The sequence below is a fragment of the Cyprinodon variegatus genome, unplaced genomic scaffold, assembly GCF_000732505.1.
Source record: "Cyprinodon variegatus isolate N-32 unplaced genomic scaffold, C_variegatus-1.0 Scaffold333, whole genome shotgun sequence".
Taxonomy (NCBI): domain Eukaryota; kingdom Metazoa; phylum Chordata; class Actinopteri; order Cyprinodontiformes; family Cyprinodontidae; genus Cyprinodon; species Cyprinodon variegatus.
In genome coordinates this window covers 550,813-561,425 of record NW_015150786.1, presented here as the reverse complement: position 1 = coordinate 561,425, position 10,613 = coordinate 550,813, and the positions used below count along the sequence as shown (strand labels likewise).

Genomic DNA, 10,613 nt, shown 5'->3' with positions numbered 1-10,613 from the left:
ATGGATGGATGGATGGATGGATGGATTCTTGTTATTGAAGAATAAGAAAATTTATGCTTTCTACAAACAAATTCAGGCAAAAGCAGCAGAAGAAAGAATTTGATGATGATGAATTTAGATTTTACAAATGAATTCGCTCTTAAAGCTTTGCTTTAGTGCAGTAATTTGTTAATGTTTTAGGAATTATTGAAGAATTGAGTCGATTTAAACTTTGAAACTTAAACATAGCCAAAACAGATGAATTTATGAGTTTACCTATCTTCTCTACCCTCTCATTTGTCACAGCCTATTCTTCTTGTCGTTACAATTGTGGTTATTATGCTACAAACTGCTCCTGCCACTATTCATGTCCATACTATGGGAACTGCTGTCATGACTACAACTGTAAGCATTACATCTTGCACCAGCTTAAAACAATCATCATTGTCATTTTTGACCAAGTAATTCTGAAAAAACAAAAAAACAAATATTTGTTTTTTAAACAGCATACTGTTCAATCGGAACAACACCCTCTGGTAGGAATTTTTTTTTTTTGATTTTTTGGGGCAAATTTGAGTATCATGATAAAATAATTTTATCTAGCAAGAAGATATTGATATCTTTTTCATCAGGGTCGTGTGGAGATTCCCTTTTTGGCTCTGGCACCTTTACAAGCCCCAACCATCCTGGCTACTACAGTGACAACTCCTACTGTGTGTGGCAGCTCAGAGCTGCATACGACCAAAGGGTCTTCCTGCACTTTTCTTACTTGGAGTAAGTAAAAACAGCCAAATCAAGCCGTATTATGAGAATGGAGAATATAAATATTACTTTACCAAATACCTGAATATTATTTTACAATTGTACAAATCTTTTAAAAAGAGTATTTAAATCCAATTAATTTGTATCCTCATTTTGCCAAAAAGGTTGGAGAACTGTTGCAGCTGTGACTATATTGCACTCTATGATGGGCCGTCTGTTTATTCACCATACTTGGGGAGAGTGTGCAACAACAGTGTGAGCTCTTTCCACTCCACCTCCAACTATATGACTGTGCTCTTCCGGACAGATGGGTCTATTGTCGGCCGAGGATTCAGGGCTGAGTTTACGAGCTCTCTGAAATCCAGCTCAGGTACATGGGATGTAGTGTCAATCTCACATTTAGTTTTAGGTTCTATTTGAACCAAAAATTTAACTATTCATATATTTTGGCCTAAAATTCAGGGTTCACATCTCAATTCTGTGAACTTTTCTCTTAAAACATCAACTATTTTAAAACTAAAGTTCCAATATTTATAGTTATCCCTTTGGTTGGGATTTTAGTGGTCAGCTGGGAGATTCTGAATGTCAAAGTTTAGTTACTGGGAATTAAAGTGTTTGTTATCAAACCAGTTGTTATCAAGATCATGTAAACTCCCACCTTGAGGTTGATATTTATAGGGCTACCTTTCACAACAGTTTCAACTGCATGTCTTATGGGATTACCATTGTTTCGTACGGCTACTCTTGCATCAAAATATTTTCCAAAAAAAATCAAAAATTGCCAGAGTAGTCTTAGGAGGAGGTTTTTCGACTCACAAAACAAAAAGCACTCATGGAGAATTTTATTGTTTCAAAAAGGCGTGTTTTCTTTACTTATAAAAATAACAGAAATATTCTCAGAGTTGACTTACAAAAAAATCAAGTATAAACGTTAAGTGGTGTGTGTGTGAATAAACATACATTTTTATGTCTTGCTACAGTTTCCTTATTGGATTAAATATTTTACTTAAACTGGGTCATTCTAAAACATACGTATATAGACATTCATCTAAATCAATGGTCTGAATGCCAGTCCTCAAGGTTCTGTTTGCTGTAAAATTTAGATGTGTCTCTGCTTCAACTCAACTGACTCAAATATCAGCTCATTAGCATAGCTCCGTTAAGTTTGAGAAGAATAAGCTTTACGCCATTGAAGGAGTGAAGTCATTTTAAAAAGGTATGCAGGGAATGGGATACATGCAAAAGTTGCAGGACACCTGCCCTTGTAGACCTGAGTTAGACAGAACACCTTCTTCCACATATTTGAGCATCCACTTCCTGGCTTGTGGAAAACTGTAAACTCTCCACAAGGGTCTCTGAGAAAAAAATTACATGACTATTTTTCAAAAGCAGACTTGAGCTGCTGGCGTATCCATCTTTTAAACGACATATAACTACATCTTTGAAGAAAGCGACAAATTACTGTTCGTGTTTCTGGGAAAGTACACCAAAAAAATACAAACTGTATTTTATTTTGAACAGTTTAAATGAAAAAACTTTTGTAACCCACAAGTACTTCAGATTGACAGTTTGGGACTGTGTAGGAAAAGGTTTGGACAGCTCTAGTGTGTCATAAATATATATGTTGAAGATAATGAATGTGACGTGGCAATTTATAGAACACCCTGGCATGAAAACTTTTAAAAATATTGATCATTTTCACTAAATATTGTACCTAATCCTCTTTCAGGTAGTGTTGACTGCTCCTCGGGCAACATGAACATTGTCATCAATAGAGCTTACCTGAACTCTCTGGGATATGACAACAATAATCTCTACCTTAATGATCCATACTGCAGGCCACAGATTTCCAGTGATAACGTGGTTTTTAATTTTCCCCTCAACACTTGTGGAAACATTAAACAGGTAAACAATTGTTTAACACATTGATTGCATTTGAACATTCCCCACTATTTTGTTTTTAACTTGTGCAAGTTTAAAGATCTAAATGATTGATTCCTAAATTCCTTCCTTATCAACAGTTTGTCAATGGCCGAATTGTGTACTCCAACTTCCTCCGTGCATGGCCCTCCACCCATGGAGAAATTACACGTCAGTCTTACCTAAAGATGAATGTCTCCTGTCTGATGGAGTCAGATTCTGTGTCCCAGATTTATTTTGTTGTGGAACATGGTGGGAACAGCAGCATCATTGGTTCAGGTCGATTCAATACAACAATGGCTTTCTACACATCCAGCAGCTTCTATTTTCAGGTATTTTGGGTTTGGGTGGTGCAGAAATGCATGAGAAAAAATAGTGTTGGAAATTTTGGTAATATTTTCTTTTCTTTTATTTTCTTATATTAAGGTGACTGAGTTCCCATATCTAGTAGATCTCAACCAGGACTTGTATGTTCAAGTGTACTTGAGAAGGCCTGACAGTAGCCTTGTTCTCTTCCTGGACACCTGTGTGGCCTCCCCATCACCTTTCGACTTTGAGTATAGACCATATTATTTAGTTCGAGATGGGTAAGCCCAGAAAAAATAACACACCAAGTAATCTTTTTGTGCTCGTTTTAATTTGTCAAAAATTGTTTTCCCTAACACTCTCTCAGGTGCACTTCTGATGAAACCTACCGGCCAATCACTTCTGGCTCCCAGTACAGGGCCCGTTTTTCATTCAGGGCCTTCCAGTTCCTGCGAGGAACAGATTCTGTGTACCTCCAGTGCAAAGTTGTGATCTGCCCTGCTTCGGATTTAAATTCTCGTTGCCTTCGTGGATGCAGTAGACGTGTAGCCAGGGAGTTGGAGTCTGAGCATGAGAGCCAAACTCTGGTTGTCGGTCCTATCAAGCTCAAAGGTCAGTGTTTATTTGAATATCTGTCAAACACTGCTCTAAATATGACTGGAAGCATTGATTTTCAGAAAACATTGATGTAAGTATTTTTCTTTTTTGGCAGACCCTGAGAAAGAGAAGGAAGGCCCTGAAAAGCAGAATGAGGCTTAACTTAATGCTGCAGAAACCTTCTCCAATCATCTTTCTATTACTTTAAAAACAAAATGTTAAATCCTACTCACTTTAACTTTCCTGTCTCATTACCTGATTAAATGCATTTTCAAAAGACAGTGTGTAGGCATTCCTTGCTGGATCGTACCAAAATGAGGTTGATATATTTCTCAAAAAAAAAAAAAAAAAGAGAGAACAAAACCCAAACATTATCACCCCATTTCCTTTTTTAGGCAGTCGTTTTTTTTTTACAGTAACATTTCCAACACAGAAACCAAGACATCTGTCTCCTGTCAATTCTAAAAAAAATCCTAAGATGTTTCTAAACCAAACTGTGTATTGAATAATCAGCTATGAGATTCAATGACAAGAGCTAAACTGAATACTCTTCACTATAACTGTGCCTTGAGCCAAGGCAGAGTCCATAATATCTGTCTGCTCACAACCTGATCCACTGATTTTGATTCCCACTTCCAAAACTATAGTAAATGTTCCCAGATGTGATCCCTTCATTGTTAAAAAACACTTGCAGCCCCATTGCTTTGAAGAAAAAAAGAAAAAAAAGACAAAACTTGAGGCATAGTGAAAGTCAATTAGAAAACACTTTACTTATAAATTATTAATCCATGTCACAATAAAGTCTTCTGCCACTTCAGCTCAGAGAAATGATGACAGCCAGAGGTTTTTTAACATTCATGAATTTAAAACACACAGAGAACATAAGGCGGCTCATACAGAATGTCTTCATTAGATTAAAGTACAATAAACAGGGAAGTGCCTAAAAGCAGCAATTACGCCCTCTACAGGTGTTGATAAGCAACAGACAATAGTACCAAAGACAGAGGACCCTTTTGCTGAAATAGCTGCTTTATAGCTTTAAAATGAACATCTATCCAACCATTCAGAATACTTAATATATAAGAGCACTGTGATCTTTGTTTTTGATGGAAATTTTCATTAAGAACTAGAAAAGGCTAGAATATGGTGTCCACGGTGCTACAGGGGAAACCTGAGACACATCTGATTTATTTTACAAAACACACAGACACTGGTTACAAAATGACTTCATACAAAGTCAAAAAGTGAGACAATGACATAATGTAGGTAGAAAATCACACAACTCTGAACAGATGATTTACAAGAAACAAGTTAACCAGTTCATCATGATGGAGGAACCTTAAAACAACACTATAAAGCTGACCAAAAACCATCTTTACTGTCCTTTGGCCAGGTTCCACCACCAATGCCATTTTCTGTTACAGAAAAGCTGGCATTGGCTCTAACATTAGTTAGCAGCATTTATGGAGCAGAAATTTGGCCAATAAAATGTTGAAAATACAATCACAATAATCAAACTGTAACAACCAAACCCCTATTCGGAAAGGTTATGGGTCTACCTGCTATAGGAAGAGGAAATATCATTCTAAAATAACAGTCATCTAAAACTGTGACACAAAAAGGGTGACACGGTTAGGCACTGCAAAGAAATGGTAATAATGCACCAATCACAGAAATAATTTCAACCAGGCTACTGTAAGGCCAACTATAATATCTGAGAAAAAAACAAAAGTAGCTTCAGGTGCGTCAATAACTTTTTTTTTTGGTAATGTAACGGATGTAAAAAAAAGAACATTGGACCATTTTTTTTTATTCAGTTTTAAGTCAAAATTTTACATTCAATGAACTGAGGCAAAAATCAAATCGGTTTAAAACTGTTGTGTCCAACATTAAACCATCTAGCTGTGGCATTAAACTATTAAAAGTTATTCTTCCTTCATTAATTTGCTTTCTACAAACCCCCCACACCACCATCCATAGAACAGGCCCATGTTGTTTAAGCCTGGCCATGGCCCAAGATATACTTCCCAACATTGTGGCTAACTAGGCCCATTTTCTTAGGCCTCTGACTTTACTACATAGGAGTCTTCAAATTTTATTTCAATTTAACTGAAATGTTAATGCTGAAATCAGTAGTGATTCTTGGTCAGAGGTCTTTCACTTTATGGCCTTGTTAAGCTTCCTTTATTTATTTTCCAACTTCAAGTTCATAGCAGGTTTTAGCCTTTGGCCTTTGGCTTTCGGAAACATGGACACAATTGAGTGTTCAATTGAGTGTTCAAACAGTATAAAATATCCATAGAGTCTGGAATCTGTGAAGCACACCAGAACCTCTTCTGGAAGAGGTACCAAAGCTCAGACTTCAACCTTGGCAATTCATTGGCGTTGCTTAAAAGACGAATATAAGCCAGAAAACAACCAGCTTCACAAATGTTTCATTCATAGCAAAGCTGAGTGCATGTAAACCCCTGACAGTGTTTTTCTATTGCGAAAAGATGCTATGACCAAATTTTAAAATCGTATTGCTCCAGCAAACACATCTGACTTCATCATTATACCATTATATATTTTAGTGTTTACGTTTAAAAATAGATATGCTTCAAATCCAACAGAGGAAACTGAATAGGTATTTAGTAAATAGCCACTCACTAAACTTCATTTCAAATGTGGAAATTTGTTTAGCAGAATTTTGTGCATATCTAAATAAATAGTAATCAAGTGACATGGATCTAGATAAATGTGACATTCACCATCACTGCAAACAGATTCTCAAGATGTCAAAAGCACTGATGACGCAGCTGTAATATACTAGAATGGGCACTTCGATAAGTATAAAAGGAAAAATAACTCTGACTGTTAGCACTGATGTGTGCAAGTAAAATTTTAAAGACTATGCTACATACAGGCCAAGTTAAAGAACAAAAAAATAAAACTTGTATTGGGTCAAAACAAGCCATGTGCTAAAATGTTCTTAGCGATCACTTGTGCTGCCCGCGGGCAAAGTGACAGGCAAAGTCATACTTGCTCTTGCACTTATGGCCACAGATGTTGCACTGGAATGGGTTTTCATAGCCATGGCAACCCATGTGGATGGTGTATAGGATGTTGTCAGGGAAGTAGATGTCACAGTGTTGGCAGTGATGAAGCGTGTGGGGGTCCTGCATTGGGGCAGACTGGCCTGGGGCCGGGGTACTGGGTTGGCTGTTGGATATGCTTGGAGTGCTGGTACGCCCGCTGTGCTCGCTACACGGACCACCTGCAGGACTGCAGTTACTGTGTGGAGGGGCCCTGGGCTCTGGGGTGATGGGGGAAGAAGAGGCAGCGTGAGCAATGCTAGCTGTGACGGCAACAGGAGCTGTGGCGGGGTGCGGCTGCTGGATGAGGAAGGGTTTTTCATCCACTATGGACTCTGCTCCTGGAGACATAGGGGGCTGAGTCTGGGCCTGGGATTCTGAGGGAAGGCTGGCTAACTGGCCTGCCAGGGTGGACAGTTGGTTCAGAGGGTTATCCATAACCATCTCGTGGTGAGTGTGATTTGGATTAGAGGAGAGCCCATCCCCGATCGCTTCACTCTGGTTCTCGAAGGTTTCTTGACGCAAGTGGGGAAGCTCATGGGAGAAGTCATTCACACCGTCTGCTTTGTGCACCACCATTGAAGGGGGGCTGAAGTTGATGAGGAGCCGTCGACCGTAGCCGAGAGAGCTGGCCTTCTTCTGCAGAACACTCAGCATCTTCTTATGAGAAAGGGACCGAGCACCTTTCATCGGCAGGAGTTTGTGGCGTCTGCGCCGATGATGAGACAGGTTGCTGCGATCGCTGCAGCGGAACGAGCAGAGCTCACATTTGTAAGGCTTCTCACCTGTGTGTGACCGCATGTGAGCTTCCAAGTGGCGCTCATAGGCTGATGCAAATGGGCACAGGTGGCAGCGGTGAGGCTTCTCTCCTATTTGTTTGAAGGAAAGTGACCAAACAAAGAAGATCTTGTTAGCGCGCACTACAATTATACATAGAAAGGTAAGTAAAGACAGACAAAAAATGAAATGCCAGAAAAACAAAATAACTGCTTGCAAAACACGACAATTTGTTTGGATCAATACTAAAAATGCACCTGTGTGAATGCGGATGTGTTCAATGAGTCGAGCTGTCCCTCGTGTGGCGTAGTTGCAGTAGCGGCACTTCAGCTTGCCATCATAGGTCCTCTCGAAGCCATCAACTAAGATGCCAGAGCTTTCTTCCAGCGACATGTCCACTGAAGGATGGTCCAGCCCATTCTGGCTGCATTCTGTTGACGAATTGTCACAAAGAACCCAAATGAAGTAAAAAAACCAAAAACAAATTATATTTAATAAATGTTTTGTATTCATTAATACTGCTGCAGCTTCTCTTATATTTAAAAAATATAGGTAAACGAGCTGATTAAAAGGTTTATAAAATGAGAGAAAATGAATCAGAAAGGGATTTCTTATTAACAATCATTTTAAAATAAAAAAAAAACAGTGGCTACCTTTGAGATTTATTCTCTACACTAATTTTCAAGAGGCAGTTTTTAAGACATGTTTCAGCACCAGAATAAAGTGTCTTCAAGATGATGTGCAGTGTTAGTTTTTTACCATGTTGACCAACATTTGTATGTTTTTCTCACCTTCCTTTGTTTGCTCTCCCTTATTTCTGACACTATCTGTAATAGGGATTTATTTTGGCTTTCTTTAAAATTTGGTAAATGATTAACTAATGGTTGTCCTTTCAACAGGTTATCCTAATTGTGTTGAGGGTCTTTGCAGCAAACTGAAAATTGTCCTGCTTGTTGCTTTATTGTTTAATCCACTATCCGCTTTCTCTAGAGCTGTGCCAAATCCCTTTCATTTTAAAAATGGAGGGTTGACCATTTGTCTCTAAGATGTCAAAGTTTGGAGATTGGCTTTAACAAGCTAAACCTGCTTTAAACCTTTCAATGACTCTGCTATATTTGAGTTCATTTTTGTGCTTCATTATGTTGCTTGTTCACTAACTATAAGCAGGTGGACTATTCAAAATCTAAAGGCAACTGGTTACACTGGGTTTTTTAGGGGGGTCATAAAGATTATAACTAAAAGATTTGAATGTATCATAAAATACTTTATCATTTTAATTCACAACGATGAACAAAGGTGTGAGGGTTTTCAACATTAAATCCAAGCTTTGAAGTTTGATGCTGTAAAATAGATAGATAGAAAGGCTTTTAGAGAAAAATTACTGCATGTACACACTGGAGTACATTATAAATATAGAAACAGAATCCAAGACGCATAACTGGCAAAAAAACAACATGAAATAATATAGTAAATTGCTTTAATAACGGGCCCAATTGTGCAGTAAGCATTAAACATTTATAAAGCAACACTACCAAGAACATTCCTCTCACATCTGGGAACATCTATCAAGCTACAGAAGAAAACAATACACATGGGAAACATGTTACCTGCTGGCAGCTCGTCCACCTCTTTAACGCCACTAACAGAGCCTGATATCATGTTGACATGTTGAGTCTGCTGGCTGAGATACTCCTGGAAATCCTTCACAAAATCCAGGGTGTCCGGCTTTTCCTCCCCCATTGGAAGAAAGTCACGGAGGAGCAACTCGCTGCTTAACAATATAACATATTTGATAACTTATCAGTGAGCAGAACGACATTATAGTAGCTGTTTTTGACAGAGTAAATTAGATAATGTGAATCTGAAACACTAAATTCTATATTGTCATTGTCTATAATGTTAAATAATTGAACTGTACAGCATACCAACCTCCAAAGATTAAAAACAGCCGGATGTTTTGCCTTTATCTGGTGCGTTCAGTGGCTAACCAGACACAAAGACAGGAGACCCCTACAGAACAATGATTGACAAGCAGGAAATCAGCGCGATCCAATGTCCGCTCGGTGTTTTCTATACACTGCTCCTCCTCATCATCTTTAGCGTCACAATTATCGTCATATTTGTTACCGAAGCCGCGTTAGCCGACCAGCTAATGTTAGCTTCCTTACCGAAAAGCATCCTTATCAACTACAGTGACCGTCAAACAGCGAGTCACTGTTTGTTTTAAAGAAAATATTCCAGTACGCTACACTTAAATCGCTGTTAAACTCTTTCAATAGCCTAAATGTTTTTATTAAAATAGCTAGTACTGTAGGCTAAACCAAAACATTCAACCTGTTTGAAGTCCAGGTTGTTGCGCCGTAAAAAAATATATCCCCGAGAACCACAACAGAAAACAAAGGTTCCTACTGGGGCAAAAACACATTTTTACAATAATAACGTATAATAATTGTAAAATAATCCCCCAAATAGTAAAAACTGATTCAGAGCATACAAAGCGACCATAAAAAAAATAAATAAATAAAAACAAGAAAAGATATATTTTTAGTCAATTTTCCCACTTTGACTTTTTTCTTGTTAAGAAGAAAATGCAATATATTTTTTTTTAAACAAAGCAAACAGATCAGTGTTGAGAATACAAGGGTCAAATGTCTACTACAAAAGTAGACATTTGCTCAGTGGCGCAGTGGGTAGCACTAACCTTCTTGCAGCAAGAAGGTTCTGGGCTCGCTTTCCGGCCTGGGGTCTTTCTGCATGGAGTTTGTACATTCTCCGTGAGCATGCGTAGGTTCTCTCCGGGTACACCGGCTTCCTTTCACAGTCCAAAATCATGACTGTTAGGTTAATTCTCTTCTCTAATTTCTCCTTAGGTTGGATTGTGCATGTGAATGGTTGTTTGTCCTATTCGTTTCTGTGTTGTCCTGCAATGGAACAGCGACCTGTCCAGGGTTTACCCCGCTTCTCGCCCATAGACAGCTGGAGATAGGCACCAACACCCCTTAAGGGTTAGGGTGCTTTATCCCCAGCAGGGATAAAGAATGACAGAAAAAGGCACAGAAATGAAAAAAAAAAAGGCCACCCCTGGAGGCTGTGATGGAGCTAGAATTTTCCCAAGTATTGCCGCGACTTCGACAGGCCCTGGGGCTTGTACACCTAGCTGTTTGGGGCCCTGAACGCGATACCAGGGTCACCAAATTT

General features: G+C 38.7%; 1 protein-coding gene across 2 annotated transcripts; it reads right to left on the bottom strand.

Annotated features, from left to right (window-relative positions):
- Positions 1-5,837: 5,837 nt before the first annotated feature.
- On the bottom strand, positions 5,838-9,765 carry LOC107091339 (zinc finger protein Pegasus-like). Of its 2 annotated transcripts, none has more exons than XM_015385190.1 (4): positions 9,345-9,765; positions 9,023-9,186; positions 7,673-7,846; positions 5,838-7,507 (listed from the first exon to the last, which is right to left on the bottom strand). In XM_015385190.1, exons 2-4 carry the CDS (start codon positions 9,153-9,155, stop codon positions 6,543-6,545), a joined length of 1,272 nt encoding a protein of 423 aa, XP_015240676.1. In that variant the 5' UTR covers positions 9,156-9,186; positions 9,345-9,765; the 3' UTR covers positions 5,838-6,542. The 2 variants fall into 2 exon arrangements, with proteins under 2 accessions (XP_015240676.1, XP_015240675.1); XM_015385189.1 differs by having other exon boundaries at positions 9,023-9,183.
- Positions 9,766-10,613: the final 848 nt, after the last annotated feature.

Coding starts and splice junctions, on each gene's coding strand:
- LOC107091339 (XM_015385190.1), bottom strand. CDS start 9,155: ATGGGGGAGGAAAAGCCGGACACCCTGGATTTTGTGAAGGATTTCCAG. Junction 7,847..9,022: donor GGTGGACGAGCTGCCAGCAG/GTAACATGTTTC, acceptor ATTCGTCAACAG/AATGCAGCCAGAATGGGCTG. Junction 7,508..7,672: donor ACACATCCGCATTCACACAG/GTGCATTTTTAG, acceptor TCAAACAAATAG/GAGAGAAGCCTCACCGCTGC.